At 33.2% G+C, this 23,233-nt stretch overlaps 12 protein-coding genes across 12 annotated transcripts, besides 3 other annotated features; 5 read left to right on the top strand and 7 right to left on the bottom strand.

Moving 5' to 3' along the window:
* Window positions 1-278: 278 nt before the first annotated feature.
* TVAGG3_0382210 (protein ubiquitination) lies at window positions 279-584 on the top strand (the record flags this gene model as incomplete). The annotated part of the gene is made up of 1 exon (XM_001583120.1): window positions 279-584. The coding sequence occupies one exon, from the start codon at window positions 279-281 to the stop codon at window positions 582-584; it is 306 nt and encodes a 101-aa protein (XP_001583170.1).
* A 203-nt stretch (window positions 585-787) lies between these two features.
* Window positions 788-1,419, bottom strand: TVAGG3_0382200 (uncharacterized protein; the record flags this gene model as incomplete). Its single annotated transcript, XM_001583121.2, has 1 exon — window positions 874-1,419. The coding sequence occupies one exon, from the start codon at window positions 1,417-1,419 to the stop codon at window positions 874-876; it is 546 nt and encodes a 181-aa protein (XP_001583171.1).
* A 114-nt stretch (window positions 1,420-1,533) lies between these two features.
* On the bottom strand, window positions 1,534-2,014 carry TVAGG3_0382190 (rRNA binding; the record flags this gene model as incomplete). Its single annotated transcript, XM_001583122.2, has 1 exon — window positions 1,585-2,007. One exon carries the CDS (start codon window positions 2,005-2,007, stop codon window positions 1,585-1,587), a length of 423 nt encoding a protein of 140 aa, XP_001583172.1.
* Window positions 2,015-2,993: 979 nt separating this feature from the next.
* TVAGG3_0382180 (uncharacterized protein) lies at window positions 2,994-3,554 on the top strand (the record flags this gene model as incomplete). Its single annotated transcript, XM_001583123.1, has 1 exon — window positions 2,994-3,527. The coding sequence occupies one exon, from the start codon at window positions 2,994-2,996 to the stop codon at window positions 3,525-3,527; it is 534 nt and encodes a 177-aa protein (XP_001583173.1).
* Window positions 3,555-3,871: 317 nt separating this feature from the next.
* TVAGG3_0382170 (decanoate-CoA ligase protein) lies at window positions 3,872-5,455 on the bottom strand (the record flags this gene model as incomplete). The annotated part of the gene is made up of 1 exon (XM_001583124.2): window positions 3,872-5,452. The coding sequence occupies one exon, from the start codon at window positions 5,450-5,452 to the stop codon at window positions 3,872-3,874; it is 1,581 nt and encodes a 526-aa protein (XP_001583174.1).
* A 252-nt stretch (window positions 5,456-5,707) lies between these two features.
* On the bottom strand, window positions 5,708-6,236 carry TVAGG3_0382160 (protein ubiquitination; the record flags this gene model as incomplete). Its single annotated transcript, XM_001583125.1, has 1 exon — window positions 5,749-6,159. The coding sequence occupies one exon, from the start codon at window positions 6,157-6,159 to the stop codon at window positions 5,749-5,751; it is 411 nt and encodes a 136-aa protein (XP_001583175.1).
* A 158-nt stretch (window positions 6,237-6,394) lies between these two features.
* Window positions 6,395-9,241, bottom strand: TVAGG3_0382150 (ubiquitin-protein transferase protein; the record flags this gene model as incomplete). Its single annotated transcript, XM_001583126.1, has 1 exon — window positions 7,238-9,235. The coding sequence occupies one exon, from the start codon at window positions 9,233-9,235 to the stop codon at window positions 7,238-7,240; it is 1,998 nt and encodes a 665-aa protein (XP_001583176.1).
* A 513-nt stretch (window positions 9,242-9,754) lies between these two features.
* TVAGG3_0382140 (uncharacterized protein) lies at window positions 9,755-11,487 on the top strand (the record flags this gene model as incomplete). Its single annotated transcript, XM_001583127.1, has 1 exon — window positions 9,763-11,241. The coding sequence occupies one exon, from the start codon at window positions 9,763-9,765 to the stop codon at window positions 11,239-11,241; it is 1,479 nt and encodes a 492-aa protein (XP_001583177.1).
* A 249-nt stretch (window positions 11,488-11,736) lies between these two features.
* Window positions 11,737-11,771: a mobile genetic element.
* A 1,180-nt stretch (window positions 11,772-12,951) lies between these two features.
* Window positions 12,952-12,989: a mobile genetic element.
* A 108-nt stretch (window positions 12,990-13,097) lies between these two features.
* TVAGG3_0382110 (putative phospholipid-transporting ATPase family) lies at window positions 13,098-16,663 on the top strand (the record flags this gene model as incomplete). Its single annotated transcript, XM_001583128.1, has 1 exon — window positions 13,118-16,606. The coding sequence occupies one exon, from the start codon at window positions 13,118-13,120 to the stop codon at window positions 16,604-16,606; it is 3,489 nt and encodes a 1,162-aa protein (XP_001583178.1).
* An 81-nt stretch (window positions 16,664-16,744) lies between these two features.
* Window positions 16,745-16,862: a mobile genetic element.
* Window positions 16,863-17,859: 997 nt separating this feature from the next.
* Window positions 17,860-18,837, top strand: TVAGG3_0382090 (ankyrin repeat protein family; the record flags this gene model as incomplete). Its single annotated transcript, XM_001583129.2, has 1 exon — window positions 17,860-18,705. One exon carries the CDS (start codon window positions 17,860-17,862, stop codon window positions 18,703-18,705), a length of 846 nt encoding a protein of 281 aa, XP_001583179.1.
* A 391-nt stretch (window positions 18,838-19,228) lies between these two features.
* On the bottom strand, window positions 19,229-20,306 carry TVAGG3_0382080 (FMN binding; the record flags this gene model as incomplete). The annotated part of the gene is made up of 1 exon (XM_001583130.1): window positions 19,241-20,293. The coding sequence occupies one exon, from the start codon at window positions 20,291-20,293 to the stop codon at window positions 19,241-19,243; it is 1,053 nt and encodes a 350-aa protein (XP_001583180.1).
* A 614-nt stretch (window positions 20,307-20,920) lies between these two features.
* TVAGG3_0382070 (RNA polymerase II transcription regulator recruiting protein) lies at window positions 20,921-22,727 on the bottom strand (the record flags this gene model as incomplete). Its single annotated transcript, XM_001583131.1, has 1 exon — window positions 21,181-22,722. The coding sequence occupies one exon, from the start codon at window positions 22,720-22,722 to the stop codon at window positions 21,181-21,183; it is 1,542 nt and encodes a 513-aa protein (XP_001583181.1).
* Between the last annotated feature and the right edge of the window lie 506 nt (window positions 22,728-23,233).

Genomic DNA, 23,233 nt, shown 5'->3' with positions numbered 1-23,233 from the left:
GCATTATGAAAGAGAGCTTCAATCAAAAATTACAAAACTTGCGATATCAAATGAATTCAAACTCATATATGACTTTTTGATGAACTTTCATCTCAATGAAATCATAAATTTATTTCAGATGAATGCAAGCAAGGACTTTGGAAATCAGAGATTATCAGAAAATATTTACTTAGCAATAAAAGAAAGGTACTTCATGTGGCATGTAAAAAAGGAAATGTCGATATTGTTAAATCTCTCATTGAAAGCGGATGTGATAGAAGATCATATTGATTCAATATATGATATCAGTTGAAGATAATATAGGAGAAATGGATAATAATGGTTATACTCCACTCATTATGGCATCATTTGGAGGTCATCTTGAAGTTGTTAAATATCTTATTACTGTTGAAGCTGATAGAGAAGCAAAGGATAACAATGACAATACTCCACTGTTAAAAGAATTAGAAAATGGCCAACTTAAAGTTGTTAAGTTTCTTATCGCAGTTGGAGCTGATAAAGAAGCAAAGAATAATCAAGGAAGAACTGCATGGGATGTTGCAACAAGTGATGTAAGAAAATATATGACTTCTATCAGAACATAAAATTATGATTTTTTGTGAATAAATGAGATCTAGATTAATGATAATAAATTAATTTAAAGCTATCATGAATATATCATATATGTAACAACTTGATCAAAAGGGTTGTAGATCAGCAAAGATTCATTATCTTTTGTTTGATAATAATGCATTTTCAATAGATGTGTTTTGTATATAATATTAATTATTGGGGAAGCATATGCTACTCTAATATATGACTTTTTTTAGCATTGATACAAACAGAAATAAATATATTTACAAGTTACAAATTGGATATGAAATCTGAAAGATATCACTGTATTACAGGAATTCCGCATATTTCAGGATAGTAAAGGAGCTCAGTTTGAGCCTTTTTACCTCCATGAAATTTTAATATTTCATCTTCTTGAAGTCGTTTCATATAACGTTCTCGCATTTCATCAAACTCTGCTTCTGATGGCCATTTAGAATTTTCAGCTGTTTCTGTTTTGGTCTCTTCTTTTCCTTCTTCTAAAATTTCTCCATTTTCTTCAGGAATATTTGAATTTCCTTGTATTGTGTCGAATTTAAGTGCTGGACCGTTCTTTGCTTCCCAGTCTGCGATTTCTCTTTCTAATCTTTTATCTTTTAAGCAGTTTTGAATGTATTTACGTTCAGCAGCTTTATCAATTGCCTGAAATATGTACTTTGGTTTATTTTCTGGTGGCTTAGTTTCCTTGTGAACATTTGAAAAAATTAATTCCTTAGAATTTTCTTGCTTATCATCAAGATTGATAACTTCTGTAACAGGTTTATTGAAATCTTCGATCTTTTTTCTTTCAGCTCGTTTGCCTCCAAAAAGAGATGCAACTTTTGACATCTAACTAATAAATAAAATGATTTCTATATTCAAGTAAAGTGTATTTATTATTAATCATGTCATTGGAAATAGAAAGACATAATATTTCTTAAGATATTTTAATTTTTTTTTTTTAAAAAGAAAGAATTATTTCTCTTAGTAATAAATAATCTAAAAGCTTTATCTTTATGCGAAGCCAATTTCTGTAGCAATGTTCATAGCCTCAACATTAGCTGGAAGACGGATGTAAGCCTTCTTAATAAACTTGGATGTAATGACTGTGCAAACCTTGACTGGCTTGACCTTGTAAAGGCGGTTGAAAGCAGCAGCAATTTCTGTCTTTGTGGCCTTGATATCAACCCAGAAAGTCATTGTGTTCTCATTTTCGATCTTGACTGTAGACTTATCGGATGTAACTGGGCCACGGATGATCTTGTAGTCATTGCGCTTAAGAGAAACTGGCTTGACGGCCTTATGTTCGAATGCTGGGCGTCTTGGAACAACCTGAGCAGCATTCTTGCCGAATTTTGTGAAATTGCGTGTCTTTGTGACTTCCTTCTTTTGACCCTTTGCGAGTGTTTGAGCAGCTGCAGCAGCTTTAGCAGACATCAAAGTTAGAGCCAAAACCGTCAAAAAGTGACAAATTTGAAATTTGGAACTTGGCCGGATATAGGGATCAATCCTAATTCTATAAATTAGTGATGTATGTGCTAACTCATAAACCTTTATCCAATAATGGATGATAGATATTGAGTATTTTCCTCAATTGTTGAATTTGTTAATTACAATTTGACTCACTTAGCTAAGTTTGCAACTAATTCTTAAAGTAGGTTTATTTGGGTAAAGTATGGGTATAAGATTTAAGTTCACAGCAAAATTGATTTTAATTGGAAATTTTATTATATAGAATTTCCTATTGATGGACTATTTTTATCTCTATGCAAATCCAAAAATGCCCATTTTGCTAAACATTTTAAAGATAAGTATATATTCATTTGTTTTTAAACAAAATAAAGATACAAACATATAAAATAACATCCCCATAATATAGCTACCGTTGCCTCAATTGTTAGGAATGGATAAGAAACAATTATCGAATTTTATTTCAAATGTGTAAATTTAATGAAATTTGCTTCATTAGCCTGCATTTCCTATTAATGGCCAGCAGGTTCTTTGCATTAACATTCGTTATTCATGCCATGCTTATGTAAATCTCATGCACGTTTAGGAATCAATTCAAAAGTATTATGTTTTCTGAAGTTTACACCAGTGATATGTTATTGACTACCCATTGAAATTTCACCGGAAATTGATGATTAGTGGCAATGTCACAGATAATTCAAATGCATGTGTCAATGAAAGATTGTTCTCCTTAAGCAAACAAGCTCAAAAGCTGTTTTTTTGTGAAACAATAAAAGTTTTTTCCTTTCAAAATTTTTTATCAAAAATTTTGTCATTATATTTTACTCAACATTTAAAACAAAAGTTTTAAGATTTGACGGTGAAAATTTGACTAGTTAATAGATTTTTTCTGAACTTCACACTAACGAATTTTTATGTTGAAGTGATAGCTTTTTTTCACTTCACTTTCTGGAATGAATCAGACAGCTCCTGCCCAAATGCCACCACCAGGTGCTCCAGTTTATCCACAAGTTGATTGGAGGCTTTTCATGCCAGTTGATGGCGAAACTCCAGAACAGAAAAAGGCAAGACTTCAACATGCTGAGGAAGAGAAGAATAAGGTTCTCAAGCAGCGTGAGCAGTACATTAACAGCCTTCCGGAAGAAGAACGTCTTAAGTACAACGAGAAGAAGCTAAAGAAGCAAGAAGAAAAACTTCGCAAGAAAGAAGAGAAGCTTCGTAAGAAACAAGAAAAGAAAGACAAGAAGGATAAGAAAGATAAGAAAGACAAAAAGGATAAGAAGGACAAGAAAGATAAGAAGGATAAGAAAGATAAAGATCCAGCTGGACAGGAAGTTGAAATTTCCGTCGATGAATTTGTTCAGTTCAAGGCTTGGGAAAATACATTCAAGAAGAAACGCGTAAATGCTATGAAGTATCAAGCATTTTGCGAATGGCGTCAAGCAAATGGCGGAGTTCCACCACCACAAGCACCACATCCACAGTAAATTCCATAAACATCGGATTTTTTTTATTATTTAAATGAAATTTTTACTCATAAATTTTGTTGGCAAATACAATATCAAACTATAACAAAATTCGGAAGATTTTGCTAATTCAGGAAGTAACAATTATCATACAATCGTTAATACAAAGTCTATTGTCTTATCGAAATTTGAAATTTCATAGCTTTCAATCCTCATTAGCATGATGGTTACGCATAATTTCCTAGATTTGAGTATCTTCTGACCATTACATATAATTTATTTAATGAAACAAATAATAATTTTCAATAAAAAAGTGTTCTGATATATTATAAAGCAAACAAACATAAAATTTTTACAGAAAACAATTACTTCCTTTGCTTTCTTCTTCTCCAATCAGCAATTGGCTCAACAATTTCAAGAGTTCCATTTGTCCTCATTTTTCCTAAGTCTCCGGTTGCAAACCATCCATCCTTAAGCCTTTCAGCAGTAAGCGATGAATTTCTGAAGTATCCTGCAAAAACATTTGGACCTCTGACAAAGATTTGTCCTGGATCCATTCTGCTGACGATATAGTTTGCATCATTGAAGTCTTTGAGTTTTACTTCGCAGCAAAGCGTTGGAGCTCCGATGCTCATGCAATCAGAATCCGTCAAACTCGAAACAGAGATAACTCCCGCGGTTTCTGCACATCCATATATCTGTATGACAGGTACTGATAGCATAACCCTTACTAAATGCAAAGTACTCGGTTCTAAATAATCTCCGGTAGAAATTACTGTTCGTAGTCGGCCACCAGCCTTTTCTTGGAATGGTCTGACAATCAATTCGCGTAATGACCATGGAACTTCGCTTCCGCTTTCAAGACATTGTGCAATAATTGAAAATCCGAAATCAAGGAAGAATCTTTTGAAGGCATTCGACTTATGAGCACTTAATATTAATGATTCTGCAACATCGTTCAAAGTTTGTGGTGTAAATGCTGCTAATGTAGGTCGAATTTGAGATAATGCTTCAACAGCAGGGGAATGGCTAAATCCTATGCAACCACCACTAGCCATAATTGCAAGTTCAACTGCTCTTTCGACTGGTTTGACCATTGAAATGCTTGAATAGTAAATTGCAGTCGAAAAATCATAGCCACAAGAAGCTAGACCAGCTGCAGCAGCAATGAGATTGGAGTGCGTCAGGATGCATGCTGTAATTCTGCCACCACGACCTGATGTAACGTTATAAACGCAAGTTGAGTTTGCGTATTGAGCAGGAAGATTAGATAAGTCTTTAACCTTAGACATAAATAGTGTATAAATCGGAATGATTGGGATTGAACCGATGGAATTCAGTTCACTTTGAAAATCTGATTGTAATTGAGAAAATTCTTGTTCATCGCAGGCAACAATGATCTCTTTAAGAGTATCTGGTTGTTCTTGTAATAGTAAATCGAATAATTTCTGGAAAGTATAAGCAGTACAAAATACAACTGAGCATTTATAGGTTTCTATGATACTATATGTAATAGGGAGTGGAAAATCAACATCAATAGGGAAGAAAATCGATCCAATATATGCTAAAGCCCATTGAACAACAGCAAACCATTCAGAATTTTCAATAAAAACTCCTGTAATCGTAGTTTCGTTAAAATTTCTTTGAATTAATGAAGCTGAAAGCTTTTTAACGAGAGAATCGAAGTCACCATAAGTCATCCATTCGTAATCTTCTCGATCATCTGTTGGTTTTGTACCTATAAGCGGGCGATCATGATACATATCAACAATATTATTGAATAGTTCTCGTAAAGTAAATGTTTGTGGAAATTGTGGAAAAGTACCACAAATTTGACCTTCATTGTCAGTTAAGCATTGAACATTTCGATAATGAAGGGTAGTACAGCAGTCCTCCTTCTCATTTCCTGTAATGCCATAAATATTTGGTGGTTTAAAAACTCGCATTACAAAAAAAATTTACAAAAAAAAAACTTGATCACATCAGAATTTGTCATTGCCGCACTAACAAAACAAATCGAAGGTCTCAAAGCCATGAATGACCAATTGGCCAAAGAAGTCATGCAAAAACGTTCACCTATCTGGATCGAACTATATTTAAGAAGTTAATGTTTTAGCTTAACAAAATATAGCCAATTTAAAGAGTTTATGGATCAGAAATACATCTAACTAATATCATTAAACGAAGAATTATTTTGAGTATTTTATTCAAGCGATAAACTATAACTGGTTTATATCTTTAATCATAAAGAAGATAGATAATTTTTTATATCATTATTTCCACGGTCGAATACAGTTTTTCCTTCATTATCTTTTGCTTCTTTATTGGCTCCAACAGAGATAAGATATTTAACGACTTCAAGACGACCATTTATTGATGCCCAAATGAGTGAAGTCCATCCATCTTTATCCTTTGCCTCTTTATTCGCTCCAATAGAGATAAGATATTTAACAACTCCAAGACGATCTTCTCTTGATGCAAAAATAAGCGGAGTGCATTGATAATCACCATTGCTCTTTATTTCGATATTATAATTATATTCAGCAAAGCATCGAACAAGTCTGAGATTTCCATCTTTAGCAGCTTTATGAATAATGTAATAACCACTTGAATCTTTTGTGTCTGCAAGTTCATTTAATGCAATTGGCATCATAATTCGATTATCTTTTTCTGATATTTCATCTAAGAATTTATAAATATTTGAGAAATCATTTGATTTCTTTATCTCAGAAACATTTTGTAAATATTCGTTTTGAATATTGTAACGAGGATAATTATATTTTGTAGGTCTTGATCGCAATAATGAATCATGGAATGAGTTGATGATGATATTATAGTTATTTTCGTTAGTTAAATTTTGAATTTCATCAATTATTTGTTTGCTGCAAAACTCTAATCGAATATGTTCAATCAATTGATAAAATGTTTCACTTTCTCTTGTAAGAGAAATGACGAATTTCGCTAATGAATCTTATATATAAGACTAAAAATATTTTTTTCGTCGTCTTTAATTAAATCAAATTAGCTATCTAAATTTCATATTTTCGTGACTTACTTTTGACCATTTTCGGTTGCAATTTTTAATCGTTTTTAAACTAATAGCATTTATCAATTTGAGTTATATTATATTGCGGATTGATCCATTTAAATCGCCGAAAATTCAATGATCAAATAATTTCAAAAATAAACCATGCTCAAAATTCGATTTTAAGCAGTTAACTTTATTCCTTATTAGCAATATATATAATAATCTCATAAATCACATCGAAAAGCTGGACTGATTGTCTATAATCTTTTGCAATTCTATTTTTCATTACAAATTAGAGATAAAACTAGGACTTTATAATGTCACACATTTGTTGCTAAAAAAGTTATTTCCCCTCAAAAAATGGCAAATCGGGTAGTTTTGGGTATCGCCCCCATCTAAAATGAGAATTTTTTTGACACTCAAGTGTCAAATTCAATGTATTGGCTCAAGGATGAGGTTGATTCCAGACGTCAAGAAAATGGCGTAGCATATAAAAATAAATTTCTCTTCATTAGTTTCGGGCTGAAAAAAAAAACTCATTAAATATTAAATCTAAAAAGTACTTCACTATTTTATAATTGAGCTAATCATTGAAATATATGACAATCTTTCATGTTTCTCCGGACCATTTCAGAGAATTGAGTTCATGAAAGTGGTAAGAGTTCATTCTATAACAAAAAATTGATATCAATATCAATTTTTATTAAATCAAAAATAGACCCTCAGCATTTTCGATGCAAATGTTCATAGCTTTTTCTAATTTCTCTTTATCTTGGTAGTCAGGAAGCACGAGAATTGATTTGCATGTGTGTGCTGTTGGTAGTAGATTTGTATCCCCTGAATAATGGATATAAATGATTACTTTCTTCAATCCGCCCATTGGAGCGCGGTCAGAACCAGTCACAAATCTCAAGAAAGCTTTCTTCTTTGTTTCGTCCATTTTCATGAAAATTTCCCACAAATACTGGACAGATTTAGAAGATTTATCGTAACCATTGTAGCCAGCAGATTGCTGTAACTCAATCCAGTTGTATGTCTCTTCTCCTGACACGCAAAGTTCCAAATCACGGCTAGAAAGCAAAGAAACAATTGGAATGTCGCACACATCATTATAACCACTAAAGAAAGCTTCAAATTCCTTTTCAATGCTCTTATTAGCAACATAATCAATGTACAATCTGATGTACTCTTCAACAGAATCATTGTCAACAACAATGTTGCTGCCACCTTCTTTTAATTCAACTTCTCCTTTGTCACTTTTTGTAAAAACGAAATTAATTTCTGCATCTTTTACATCGCCGCCGCTTTTCGCGATGTTTCTTAGCATTTTGAAGGACTGAGCAATTGAAGGATCGTATTGTTCGAAATCATTGATTGTTACCTGTGTTCTAGCGAATTTCTTATAGAAAATCTTTGGAAATCTGACAGGTAAAATCAATTGATTTGTAATGGCCAAACCAACAATGATACCGAACAATTTGAGGAGCTTCTGGTCACCGCCAGGGACAAACCAATATCCTGTTTTTGTTTCTTGGAACAACTTCAAATCGGGCTTGATTAATTCGTTCGTCAAAATATAAACTAATTCTTTAAAAACACCACCGTCATCGACACCTTTTTCGCCTTCAAATTGGATGGATATCTGTTCATGGAGCTCGTGCTGTGATAGTTTGGAGAAACTGTTAAGTGCATCTTCAAGAACATGTGATCTTCTGATTGAAATTGTTCGTTTACGGTTATTATTCAAAAAGTTCATGAAAGCGGTTTCTTTTGAGATCAAGTTTGCACGGAATATGTGTGTAAGGACAGATGGTGTACTGAGATATGAGAAATTGCCATCTTTGATGAGTTGAAATTCCATTTCAGGGGATATGATGGAACATAGCTTTTCTGAGAAGAACTTGGACTGTGTAAGCTGCATAGGTAACTGGGAATTGACGTAGGCAAGGATTTCAATGAAAGATGTCAAGGAATGTAATATGGCCGAATGAGGCTTCACTTTTTGGTCGCAGGCGATGTCCAAAGCGGATTTTGTAAGTTCGACCATGTGTTTGAACATGTTTGGAATGCGAATCATGGATTCTATGAAGACATTTAATTTTTCTGTAGAAAACTCGGCAATTGAACGAGAAATGTCGGCGATACTGTTGGAAATAAGTTCTGGGAATAAAAAGAGCATGATGTGAGCACGAACATTCCTTAATGTGTCGGATTTATCAAGAAGAATTTTCTTCAAAACTGGAGTGAATTTGGATTCGTATTCGATGAAATAGTTCGGCTGCCTTTGATGCATCTTGATAAATGAAACGATTAATGAATCGCTAATAAGTAAATCATCTTGTTCTAATTCTGAATCATCTGATAAAAATATGTATGGAAACGCTTTATCGTCTGAAAGAACTGATTCTAATCCTTGAGCATTTTCATCTGAAATCTTTTGGTCAGTGATATATTGGTTGAAAAAGCCTTGTGCACGTGCTAATGGCAGCATAATACGAGGTTCGGTGATTAAATATGATAAGGAGCTGCATAAGTTATCTTTGCTGAAATGATTTTCGGCTAAATTGACTGCTAATAATGTTGGATTTTCTGGATGATGAAAAGAAGAGCATGACATGCAATATGGATTCTTGCAGTTGACAGACTCGCAACCATGAGTTATTTGATAATAATATTGGACAAAAATATCATCATAACTCATTTTTTTTGGATAATAAAAAAAATTTTGAAATTATAATTACGCCTGCTCAAATTACAAATCAGAATTTACATGATAAAATAGCATAACATAGCTTACAGTGATTTATCTCTTGAACGATTTTGTATAAATGACACGATTTTAATCTGAATGGCTTCAAAACTGATGATTAATTGCATGATATCACTTAATTATATGAAATTAGTCAATACTGTGTTTAATAGAGTTCATCATTATCTACCATACAACGATCTATTCTATATTAATTGAGTTTCAATTAATAAATAAAAATGGAACTTCTTACTTGTTTAAACACAAATATATCACTCATTTAGTTGGAATTTAAGTGAATAAGATATTGTTACTGAAATGTGTTAATTCATCTCAAATTTTTCCATGGCGAAATGCATCCATATTGCAATATATATAGGATCTGGTTCTTAAAAACCTAATAATATGTGTAGAGACTTCTGAATACATGATCTGGGCATAACCCGCCAAAATTCACTGAAGTAACGTATAAAATTTTTATGAAAAGAATTAGTTTTGTTACCTCTGGTCCTAAATCGTCAGCCTTGCGCAATAGATCTAGAACTGTTGCTGCTAAAGGAAAAAGTAAGGAACAGGAAGAATATAAATTCTACGAGATGGAAAGAATTCCATATCAAAAAAGAGATACAAAAATGATGTCGATACTTACAAAATCAGTACAAAACTCATTAGATGCAATAAAATTCATCGAAGAAGAAAAAGATGCTAAAAAGATTTACGAAGAAAATTTATATTACTTAACAAATCTATTTGAACCTTTATTTTGGCTTTTTCACTTCAAAATGCACCTTCCTCAAGACTACAGAATAGATGGATTTCAAAAAGTCACTGGTGAAGCTTGGGGTTTATTATTATTTGCGTTATATACAGAAAAGAAGTATCCTTCAAAGATAATTGATGCCTTTTTGCGAAGTTTTCCATATTTTGCAACACAGACATTACAAGACATGTTTCTTCAAAAATCATGCGGAAATCCCATTGCAGCAAAGAAAGATTTCAGACAAAACTTGTGTATATTATCCGTCGAAACGTTTACAGGATTTACTGCTATCGATTTATTCGTAATGCAAACCCTTCAAAAATATTTCAAAATTCCACCTCAAGCAGATATTCCTGATGCTTTACTTAATCCTCCAAAAGATCCGAATTACATACCTAGTATAGAGCTTCCTAAGGAAGATCTCAAGAGTTTAACGCCACCAGATCATAGAATTCCTCCTCAAACAATTTATTTCCGTCCTACATCATTAACTCCTTTGATTCAGAGCTCCACGAAGCGCCAGATCATGCCGTATACTAAAAATGTTAAGATGGAACTTGAATTTCCAAGAAATGGAGTTGAAGATTTGGAATTAAATTTCCCAACTTTGCTTCCTGATCCTCACACCGAAGAAAACCTTACTGCAACTGTTAATTCATATAATCCTATGATAGAAACCAGATCTTTGCTTCACAGAGCTCGAAAACCTCACATTATTGAAAATTATCAGCAAAAAAGAAAGGAATTTAACGAAAGACAGTCGATGAGAGATGACAGGATGATGCATTTCATGGATGATTTGAGGACGCGCATCAAAGAAGTTGAAATTTGCCAACCAAAAACACTTAAAAAGTTTGTAAATGATCTTGGCCGTCTTTTAGCTGAAAATAAGAGAGATGAAATACCAGATATAGATGATAAAGATCCTATTATTGCTGCTTTCACCAAGAAGAAGCTTTCAGAAAGGAATCCAAGCCCTCCGAAACAAAAAGATCAAACAGAAGAAGAAAATGCGCCAGTCGTTGACGAAGATACTGAACGCGGTATGAAATTAGGTGATCTAGAGAGGATGAACAAAGATGTGGCTAAGGATATTGACTCGAATATCTTAACTTTCAAGTTAATGCACGATGAATTAGTTTTACACGAAGATGAGAAGCAGGAAAAACAGAGAAGTGAAGAAAGGATTCTCTTCTAGATACGCATCTGCTGTAAGAATAGGAAGCGTTCAACAAACTGTTTCTTCCGAAAACAAAGTTTCGAAATCTGAAGACAACGAAAAGTTTATCCAAGAGCTTTATTCAAAACCATTCATTAAGCCACAAAAACCAAAGCCTCTTCTTGATGAGAACAAAGTTGAAGAAATCAAAGAGATGCCGTGGAATTTCCTTCCATATTAATTATTTTCATTGTTTGTTATATTAAAAATGTTTGTATGTTCGATATATTAGCCATATTCTATTTGCAAGCATCTGTGAAATCAATCAAATTATTCGAAATTTAGATCTAATGAATAATGTTTCAATTTTTTACTATTATAAAATCTACTTAGTAACGATTAATTTAGTAGATACAAAAAATCTTCATATTGAAAAAGTTCGCAAGGGATGAGAAAGGAAAAAAAAATTCACTCGATAAAATGTTTGCTATGTGGTCAAAATAAAATAAAAAGAGAAGGGGTAATAGTATTGTGATAAACAGAAATTCATCAAAAGTGACAGCTCTCAATTTTTTGACATTTGTAAATTCTAAATTGAATGAGAAAAATGAAATAATACTAAGCATAATACAATATTCTAGATTTAATTATAATTAGGAAAAAGTTAGTTTTGAGAGTACTTTTCATAGGCATATAGAATGAAATCTTCTGAAAAATAATATCACATAAACTCATATTATTTTCTAATATATAACTATTTTATATAAAAATCAAATTCAATGATCTTAAAAGCGAAGGATAAACCTCAAAATTTACGAATATAATGAGTGGGAATATAATGCTTATCTATCATAAAACCATATGAAATATCAATTTTTGCTTTACGCCTAATTTTTGACGACAATTAGCAAAAAATGTTAAATGTTAACACTCAGTCCATTTGAATATGAAAAATAAAATTGACTTTGATTAAATGTTTTTATTTATCATGCAATTCTTCTTGCGACCAAAGATTTGAATAAAAGTTCAAAAAATAAGATAGCTTAAAAAAATAATATACGGTAGTGTTTACTAATAGATGAATAGTATATAAATTCTATTAAAATGGATTTGATCCAAAAAAATATAAAACCAAAAATAATTGTTATAATTTAAATGAAGAAGTAATTTAAAACGATTTTATTTATGATCAAATTTTATATATTTTTTTGGATCAAATCCATTTTAATAGAATTTATATACTATTCATCTATTAGTAAACACTACCGTATATTATTTTTTAAGTTCTATCTTATTTTTTGAACTTTTATTCAAATCTTTGGTCGCAAGAAGAATTGCATGATAAATAAAAACATTTAATCAAAGTCAATTTTATTTTTCATATTCAAATGGACTGAGTGTTAACATTTAACATTTTTTGCTAATTGTCGTCAAAATTAGGCGTAAAGCAAAAATTGATATTTCATATGGTTTTATGATAGATAAGCATTATATTCCCACTCATTATATTCGTAAATTTTGAGGTTTATCCTTCGCTTTTAAGATCATTGAATTTGATTTTTATATAAAATAGTTATATATTAGAAAATAATATGAGTTTATGTGATATTATTTTTCAGAAGATTTTGTGTTCTTCTTCAAAATTTTACTTTTTTATTAAAAAGAATCTTTACAAAATATACATTTACTTTAATTAATATTTCAAAACGTGCTCTATCAAAAGTTCCAAAAATTCAATATTTTAGCTTTTCTGAGGTGTCACTTTTGATGAATTTCTGTTTACAACAGTATCCATTTCGATTTAAAATTCGGATCTGAGATGTAAAGTTTTTTCTTCCCTTGCTCAACAGCTCCAAGGATATGAAAAATTATTTTTGAGAAGTTTACGTCAGAAAAAAAAAGCTAAAAAAAAACAATGACTGAAGTTACAGGTCGTTCAGTCACTGTTCATAAGACAAAGAATGAAAAAGGAAAACCATTATTTATAGATAATGCGATTACTACGACCAAATACTCTATTTGGTCATTTTTACCAAAAAACTTATTCGAACAATTCCGTAGAATTGCAAACTTTTACTTCCTTGTTATTTCAATTATCCTTTACGTATTTCCATGGGCTCCGCTTGAAGCTGGTCCAGCTATTTTACCACTTGTTATTGTCGTTGCAATTTCAGCCATCCGTGAAGCTTGGGAAGATATCAAGCGTGGCTTCAGTGATAAAAAGATCAATAACTCTACTGCTCATGTGTTACGTGGTTTTGAGTGGCAAGATGTGAAATGGAGAGATGTTCTTGTTGGCGATGTTATTTTCATGAATTCCAATGAACAAGTACCTGCTGATATCGTTATGCTCTCAACAAGTGAACCAGATAGCGTTGCATACATTGATACTTGCAATTTGGACGGAGAAACAAATCTTAAGGTACGTCAGGCCATGCCACAAACAAAGGATGTCATAGACGCCCAATCTGCTGCTCGTTTCTCTACGACCATTGTTTGTGATGAACCGAATAATGTACTTTACACCTTCAATGGCTATTTCGACCTTAACGGTTTGACAATTCCACTAGAGAACAAGCAAGTTCTTCTTCGTGGCTGCATCTTACGTAATACAAAATGGATGATCGGAGTTGTTGTTTACACAGGCCTTGAATCCAAGCTTATGAAGAACTCATCAACTGCTCGTTCAAAGGTATCCTCATTAGAGCGTGGTCTCAATATGAAATTACTCTCGGTTTTCGCTCTTATGATCGGTATCGGCATAATCTCCGGCATTGTTGGTGCTGTCTACGAAAAGAACATCGTTAATGGAAATATATGGTATCTCTACAAAGGCTGGGATATGAAACGCCCAGGAGTTGCAGGATTTTTCATTTTAATGATTTCTTACATCATTTTGATTAACGCCATGATTCCTATTTCGCTTTACGTTACCTTGGAAGTCGTCAGACTGTTCCAATCAGGCTTTGTTGCCTGGGATGCAGAAATGTATCACGTAGAAACACAAACCGGAGCAGATTCGCGTACATCCAACCTCTCAGAAGATCTCGGCAACATCGAATACATCTTTTCGGACAAAACAGGTACTCTTACCCGCAATATCATGGAATTCATGAAATGTTCGATTGCAGGACGCAAATACGGCCATGGCACCACAGAAGTAGCCTATGCAGCCTGCAGATGCCGTGGAATTCCATGCGAGAAACCAGATCCGACCGGCAAAGTATTCAAAGACGACCAATTCATGCAATTACTAAATGGAAACACTCCAATGGAGATCAAGCACTTCCTTTGGATGCTTTCCGTGTGCCATGCCGTCATTCCAGAACCAAATGAGAAGAAGCCATACGGAATTGCATTCCAAGCATCATCTCCAGACGAAGGAGCCTTAGTATCCGCAGCGGCAGATTTCGGATACCTATTTAAAGCAAGAAAACCAGGGTCTGTCACCGTAAGACACAACGATGTCGATGTCGAAGTTGAAGTTTTAGCCGTTCTTGAGTTCACTTCTGAAAGAAAACGCTCTTCCGTCATCATCAGACATCCAGAGACGAACGAGATTGTCTTATACTGCAAAGGCGCCGATGACTTGATCATGGCCAGACTTGCAAAAGACTCTCTTTACGTAGATGTCACACAGCAGCATTTGAAAGATTTCGCTGCTGACGGTTTGAGAACATTATGTGCTGCATATAAAGTCATTGATCCACAATGGTTTGAAGGATGGGCAAAGAGGTATAACGATGCATGCTGCAAACTAGAAGGAAGAGAACAAGCTGTCGATGAAGTAGCAAATGAAGTTGAATGTGATTTACAATTATTAGGAGCAACAGCAATTGAAGACAAACTTCAAATTGGTGTTCCAGAAGCAATTGATTCTCTACTCAAAGCAGGAATCAAAGTTTGGGTTATTACAGGAGACAAGAGAGAGACAGCCATCAACATTGGTTTCGCTTGTTCATTGTTATCAACAGACATGAAATTGACGATTTTGGATTCGAACGATTCACAAGAAATCATCAATGAATTGAACAAAGGATTGCAAGAAACAGGTCCTGTAGCATTAGTTGCATCAGGAGCAGCTTTGTATCATGCATTGTTACCTGAGAATCAGCCTCTTTTCTTCCAATTCGCTTCTATATGCCAATCCGTTGTTTGCTGCAGAGTTTCGCCACTTCAAAAAGCAACTGTTGTTTCAATGGTTCGTAAACAAACAGGTGCATTGACATTGGCAATTGGTGATGGTGCAAATGATGTAGGAATGATTCTTGAAGCAGATATAGGTGTTGGAATTTCAGGACAAGAAGGTAGGCAAGCAGTTTTAGCAAGTGATTATTCATTTGCACAATTCAGGTTCTTGAAGAGATTGTTACTTGTTCATGGCAGACTTAATTTCAAACGTAATATTGACTTAATTAACTATTCTTTCTATAAGAACATGTGTTGCTCATTATGTCAATTCTTTTATGGAATTTTCTGCAATTTCTCTTCTTTGACATTATATGATTCAATGTTGTTTTCCATCTTCAATGTCATATTTACTTCCGCTCCACCTGTTGTTTACGCTGGTTTGGAAAGAGATGTTTCTATGAAGACATCAATGAGCGAACCAGAATTATACAAATGGGAAGGAAAGAGAAAAGAAATGGTCTCTTACATGAAGTATTGGGAAGCACTAGGTATCGGTGTTTTACATGCTTTAGTTTGTTTATTTGTTCCTTATCTCGGAATGCGTCCTTTCGTTGACTCTTCTGGAAAATCTCTTGGTTACGGAGCATTCGGAATTACTGTTTACGGATGTGTTGTTTTCGTTGTCAACTTCAAGATTGCGACAATGTCTTCTTATTGGACATGGATGGAACATTTCTTCATTTGGGGATCAATCATCATTTATCCGCTTGTTGTTATTGTTTTGGATTATACTGGTTTCGCAACAGAAATCAGAGGTCTTTCTGTTCCAACATTCGGATCTAATTTGTTCTGGTTCTCTATCATTGGTGCAACTGTGTTGGCAACAATTCCAATCATTGCTATCAACGCATATTTCAACTCAAGAGATACTTGTTTGAACAGAATTTTGGTCAGAGAAAGAACTCACATCTTTGACTACGAAAAGGCTAGTTCTAGCAAGTCTGTTCAAGAACAAACAATCACTACTGAGCCTGAAAGGGTTGTTGAAGAACCAGAAGATATCATTGTTCCTGTGGCCAAACAAGAGGATGTAAATATCGGTGCTTATCCTGATGTCGAAAATCCAAATGGTTACGCGTTCGAACCTCCTGTTAACTCGTTCCAGACTGTAAGGTATAACACTATTGACACAACTACATACGGTACTGCTGTTGATATTAGATCTCGTGTTAGAAAACACCAGATTTCTACATTCGGTCTCGATCAACTTTAAAATTATTTTTTACCTTCTTTTTTTGTGTGTAAAGAAAAAAAAAACTAAAAATTTCGATTTTTTTTTAAACTATAATACGAATCATATTGTCATCAAACCCACAAGAATTTTTCTAAAAAATCTCTTTATCTATTAAGTGTGCACTTACGCCCCTATGACAGGGCCTTCAATTCAGATGTTTAAGGTTAAATTTCAAAGGCGCTTCACGCCAGTTGTCAAAAATTTGAATTAAAGTCAGATGGGCGTAAGTGCAGCCAAAAGAATATTAATATCATTATCCGCTTTTGGATCCAATTTTCCAACGAAAGTACTTTCAATGAGTTGCTTCGAAAAAAAATTGAATTTTATTCAAAATAGAATAGCCTAATATTGAAAATTCTTCAAGTATTTCATCATATGTCACAAAGTTTTGTAGCATATTGAATCAACTCAGAAACCAAGTCTTTATTATACATGTTCAATCCAATTGAAAGACCGCTAGGTTTCACTCAATGAAAAATGGTACTAAACCATATGATATGCTAGATATTTATGATGATTTGATATTACGAAAAGTGCACACTTCTGAATACGCAATGATATATTATATAGCTACTGAATATAGTCACGAATATTACTACCACTCAAAAAAAAAAAAATGCAATTGCAATTTTTCTCGAAATCTATCCATGAAATTACTATTATATTATATTCTAATTGACTCAATTATTGACATTTGCAAAGTTATAATAGTAAATTATTACATTTGCAATTATATTATATTGAGTCAATTATTGACATTTGCAAAGTTATTTGCTAAACATGTATATATCTTTCTCCAAAGTTCTTTCAATTACATTGAAAGGTTGGATAAAAGTTATGGAAAATTTACAATTGAAGCAAAAAAGATAAATCACATTTTGCCATTCAATTTTTTGAGACAATAATTAATTTTAGAATTTCCGGCTTATTTCATTATTTTTAATTACAACTCTTCATTCATGAATCAAGATCTTATCCTTAATTCTGAATATATTGCAACTCACATTAGCAATTATATCAGAGAAGGAAATTTATTTAGTGTTTTTGATATAGATACTATTAAAACTATATTGAAATTTTCAAATCTAACTACGGACGAATTCATTGATCTTCTCAGGCAATCATCATCAACCCTTCATGCATATGAAGTATATAGATGCACTCGAAAAGCAAATATTTCAATACGAAATTTTCAAGATGTTATTTCAATCATAGAATCTTTCAGAAATTACATGAAATTGAGAAACCTTGATGGGATTATTGATTTTTTAAAGCAGGCAGAAAAAGAATTGTTTGATTCTACTCAAAAAATCCAAAAACTTCAAAAAGATCTATCTACTACTCAAAATCAAAAACAAAGAGAATTTCTATCAGAATTTTCGGATTTTCAAAATGCTAAGGATTTCCAAAGTGTATACAACTTCCTTGATTATCTTTCATCTGATAGGAATCAAAAAATAATTTCAAAAGCATGTGAAGAAGAACTTTGTAAAAAGATTGCAGCTAATGCTTCAGACCATGAAAATGAAAAGAATGTACTTCATGTTGCAAGTGAAACAGGAAATCTCAAACTTGTAAAATTTCTCATTAATTGTGGATGTGATAAAGAAGAAAAAGATAAAGAGAGATGGACTCCATTCATTTATGCATCATCTAATGGTCATCTCGAAGTTGTTAAATATCTTATCTCTGTTGGAGCTAATAAAGATGCAAAGGATAAATATGGGCGTACCCCACTCATTTATGCATCAACTAATGGTCATCTCGAAGTAGTAAAATATCTTATCTCAGTTGGAGCAAATAAAGAAGCAAAGGATAATGATGGGCGTACTCCACTTATTTATGCATCATCTAATGGTCATCTTGAAGTTGTTAAAAATCTTATCTCTATTGGAGCTGATAAGGAAGTAAAAAGTAATTATGGATGGACTCCACTCACTTATGCATCATTTAATGATCATTTAAATGTTGTTAAATATCTTATCTCTGTTGGAGCTGATAAAGAAACAAAAGATAATGATGGACGGAAAGCACTGAATTATGCAAAAGGCACAGTAGAAAATTATCTAAAATCATAATGAGAACTTAAGATGGAATAGATGAAGCAATAATTAAATATTAATTTTATGAAACTGACATTTTGGAAGATTAAATAAGAAATTACCTCAGTTGTCGCATTGTATTTTATGCCTTCTTTCCCAAATACTAAAACAAAATAGAGTTAATAATATAGAATTTAATAATTTTCAAAAAAAATTGTTTCACACCAGGAAAATTTTCTACTTTGCCTTTTGCATAATTATGATTTTAGATAATTTTCTACTTTGTCAGGTTATGTTATCATATGAATTGAAGTCAGGTTATGTTATCATATGATGACTCAGCCTTTTATTACCATATGAATATTGATGTGATTGATGATTTTTTTGTCTATCAAAATATTCTGGTAATAAAGAAAATTTAGAATTCTCAATATTTTAGGTAAAACCTTTGGCTCCCAGAATCAATGGTTGTTCAGAATCTATAGATAAAATACCAAATGCGTATTTGAGATTTCATTTTCAGTAAAAAAAAGTATAAATAAATTCAAATAGAAATATACTTTTATTAGATTTAGATGAAGCACTTAACCACTCCGTTGCTCTTTATCATGCACTGACCGCATGAAACGCATTTAACTTTCTTCTTTCCTTCCATCAAATGTTTGACAGTGGCTGTGTCTGCAATTGATGGTCTTGAAAGAGAAATCAATTCGATATCATCAAGGGCTTTCTCCATATCTGTAACCTTTCTGAAGTTTCCAACACATGCAATAGGCATATTAGGATTGGCCTTCTTGATTGTCTTAGCAGCATCTAAGTTGTATGTTGGAATAAATGGGAAAGTCTTGAAACAATGAGATCTAGCCATCGCATCAGCAGTTCTTCCGCATGAAACTTCGACTAAATCGATGCCTTTGAGGAGAGATACTGTCTTTGCTGCATCTTCTGGTTTTGTGCCATCTTTCTTGTAGTCATCTCCGTTGATTTTGATTGAAACATGAAAATCATTTCCGACAACTGAACGAATTGCGGAAATAATCTCATTATGTAATCTGCATCTGTTTTCTGGGCTTCCTCCGTATTTGTCTGTTCTCTTGTTTTCGCCTGGAGAAAGGAATTGCGCTAATAGATACATATGGCAACTGTGAACTTGAATGCCATCGGCACCAACGTTCTTGATTCGTAATGCTATGTCTTTGTATGCTTCGATTAATTCATCAATGTCGCCCTGTGTCATTGCGCGATTCATTGGACCAGTTGCGGAAGCACCACGTGGTCTTTCCTTGGTAACTTCAAATCTTGAGCCTAATCCTGCATCGCCAATTTGGAATACAATCTTTGATCCTTGCTTGTGGATGTAATCAATTGTTGATTGCCATGCTTCTGCATGTTTATCAGTAGACATTCCTCCTTGACGAAGTGAAGATCTTCCTGCTGGAACTGGGTAAAGATATCCTGGAACGATAAGACCAAACTGTCCGTCTGCAAGGTCGCGATAATACTTTAAACACTCCTGTGTTGGCATTCCATCAATATCACAGAATCCCATGTATGTAGCAGATCTCATGAATCTGTTTTTGAGCGAGAGCTTAGCGATGTTCACTGGGGTAAACAGCTTAGACATTTTTTGAAAAGAGTTATCTTATCAAATATTTTGAAAGCCTTTATCGTTTTCATTGAATAGCTATCAATTTTGAATTGATTGAGTTTAATGACATAATCGCTCTGATAAATTATAATCATGCATAGTTGTTGTTCTATATTTTTAAATTTTTGATGATTTCATCGAAGATCTCCATTTTGTGTTCAGATATTGGACTATAGTTATTCGTTTCGAATTGTGTTTACAATGGGGATACTATATCTGAAAACTATTCTAATTTTCGTTCGATTTCTTTTTTCAGATATCAATGGTTTTGACTATATTCATCAAAAATAAGAATGCCAGTGATTTTCATACAAGATAAAAAAGCTTAATAATACTTTTATGCTGAATTTACGAAAATTTCTTTATGAAAAATCATAATTTTGTTGATTTAGAAGTAGTAAAACGAATTGTTTATATTACATCGATATTTTGTTGATTTGAAAATTCTTGATGTTTAGTCTTCATCTTTAAAATGAATAAATTTAGTATCATTTTTTTAAATTTCAAATTTTCCGAGCAAAAAAATTTCTTTCAAAATCAAGTAATAAGTAGTATATCGAGAAACAAAAATAAATGTAACATGAAATGCATGTGATCATATTTTTTTTTTTAAATTAAAATTGAATTCAATGGTTATAAATCATAAAATCAAGAAAATTTATAACTAGTAGAATTACTCAGGCATATTCAAATCGAAATTGATCAGCCTGGATTTAGATATTTTCCATTTTTTTTGTTAGTAATTTAAAAGTTGTATTGAAGTAGGAAAAATGTTTTGATAATAACTAAATACTAAAGGCATAATGATATTTTATCAAACAAAAAAATAAATATAATATAAAAAACCTAAACTGATAAACGGATCAATATTCCGAAAACCAGTTTGCATCTATAGTAGGTATTGCCAATTCCAATTCGAAATACGCTGTATCGAAAGCGCTTTGTGCTTGTGTAGGCATTGGCGAAGTAGAGCTCATTTGTGTCATCGTAGGTGTCTGTATCTGTTGCTGCATTTGTTGCATCTGCTGCTGGTACTGATTTTGGGTCGGTTGTGGCTGGAATTGCTGTTGATTTGTTTGTTGGTACTGAGAAGGAGAATTTTGCTGCATTGGAGTATTGTAATTCGATTGCTGTGACATCTGTGGCTGTTGGAATTGTTGCTGAGGTGGTTGCTGCATTTGTTGATTCATATTCTGCTGATTCATGGCGGAATAAGAATTTTGTGAGTTCTGCTGGTTCAAACTTTGTAGTTGTTGCTGAATTTGGTTTTGTATCTGGTTCTGTAGCTGCTGCATTGACATTGTTTGGTTCATTTGGTTTTGCATTGATTGTTGAATTGGAGATTGTTGTGGCTGCTGAGGCTGTTGCTGTTGCATCATATGGTTCTGCATTGCATTTTGCTTACTATTGGAGGCTCCACCTGCTTGGGCGTTATGATTTTTTGTATTTCGAGGTTTTTTAGGTTTCGTCTGATGGTTCATCTTTGTATTTTGTTGCATAGGCATTTGGAATTGCATCTGTTGCATTGGATTCATTGAGAAAGGATTCTGGCCTTGCATTTGATTCAATCCACCTTGTTGCATCAACATATTGGAAAGTTGTTGCATCTGATTTGACATCTGTTGCATAGGCATTTGATCCATTGATTTCTGTTGAGAATTCTGCATGTATTGTTGCATATTAGCTTGAGTCATCTGCATCTGTTGGTTCAATTGGTTTTGATTAACGCCCATTTGTTTCATCATGCTTTGCTGAGCAGCCATTTGGCCCATTTGATCTGACATGGGACTTTGCCATTGTTTTGACCCCCTCATTGAATTTTCGACTTGTTCAGACATGTTAGGGTGTTTCTTAAGCTGTACGTATTTATAACGACACTGGACATCGCTTCTATTTCCAAGTTCATCGCTGATTAATTTCCAACTTTTGTCGTGCTTAGCAACAAGGCTAAGTAATTTTGCTTCTTCTTCTGGATTCCATGCGCTTTTAGATATTTTTGGATTGATGCCGCGTTGCCATCTTTGGCTACATTGAGCGCGGGTTCTACCGTTTCCTACGTAATTTGCAATGCTATTCCATTGATCTGGACCAAATTTATATATACCTGCTAAAAGCCTTTGGTCCTCGTAAGGAGTCCAAGGTCTACTCTTGGATCTATTTGAATCTTGAGGACTTGCTGCTTGTGGGATTGGCTCATCAGGTTGGTTAACTATAGCATTCAGCTTATCCAAAGGCGAACAATTTCCTATCATTGATTGCATTTGATAAGATGCTTCTTCGTACGTAATTTTCCTTTGGAGAAAGCCTAAAAGGAGGGTTACCACAGCGCTCTTGGTTGCCTCGGGCATTGTTTCACCAGTGTTTTCTAATTCTGATAGCCCGACATCAAGAATCGCTTCCACCATCGAAATTTTTTTTTTACAATTCGCGCCAAAATCAAAAACGTCTTTCTCAATCAACTATTTTTGTTCGTAAGGGGTAGATAAATAATTTCAGTAATTTTTAGATTTGAATTCCAGTTTATAGTTTTGTGGGGAAAACTGCGCCTTTTTATTGAATTTTTTTTGCAGTGTAAACTAATGATTGATTTCGATAGCTTTACATTGTCAAAACCCATAACTATGTCAGGTAACTCTCAAGCCAAATTCATCTATATTTGCGTTAATTACATTTTAACAAAATGAGGAAATGCAAAATTTTGGAAAAATATAAAATCCAATTTCACGATAACGAATACCATATGGTTGGAACTCATTACATAGCCTTCAAATATATCATATATGGTAATGATGATATCGAATTTACATTATACGAACACTCTCATGATTATATCCTTTATCTTTCTTGGGAAGTTTCTCATTGATGAATATCTCCTCACATACACCATCCTGATACATAAACAAATAATAGATCAAT

Source organism: Trichomonas vaginalis, chromosome V (assembly GCF_026262505.1).
Source record: "Trichomonas vaginalis G3 chromosome V, whole genome shotgun sequence".
In the NCBI taxonomy this organism is placed as follows: Eukaryota; Parabasalia; order Trichomonadida; family Trichomonadidae; genus Trichomonas; species Trichomonas vaginalis.
This window is presented reverse-complemented; position numbering and strand designations above follow the sequence as displayed.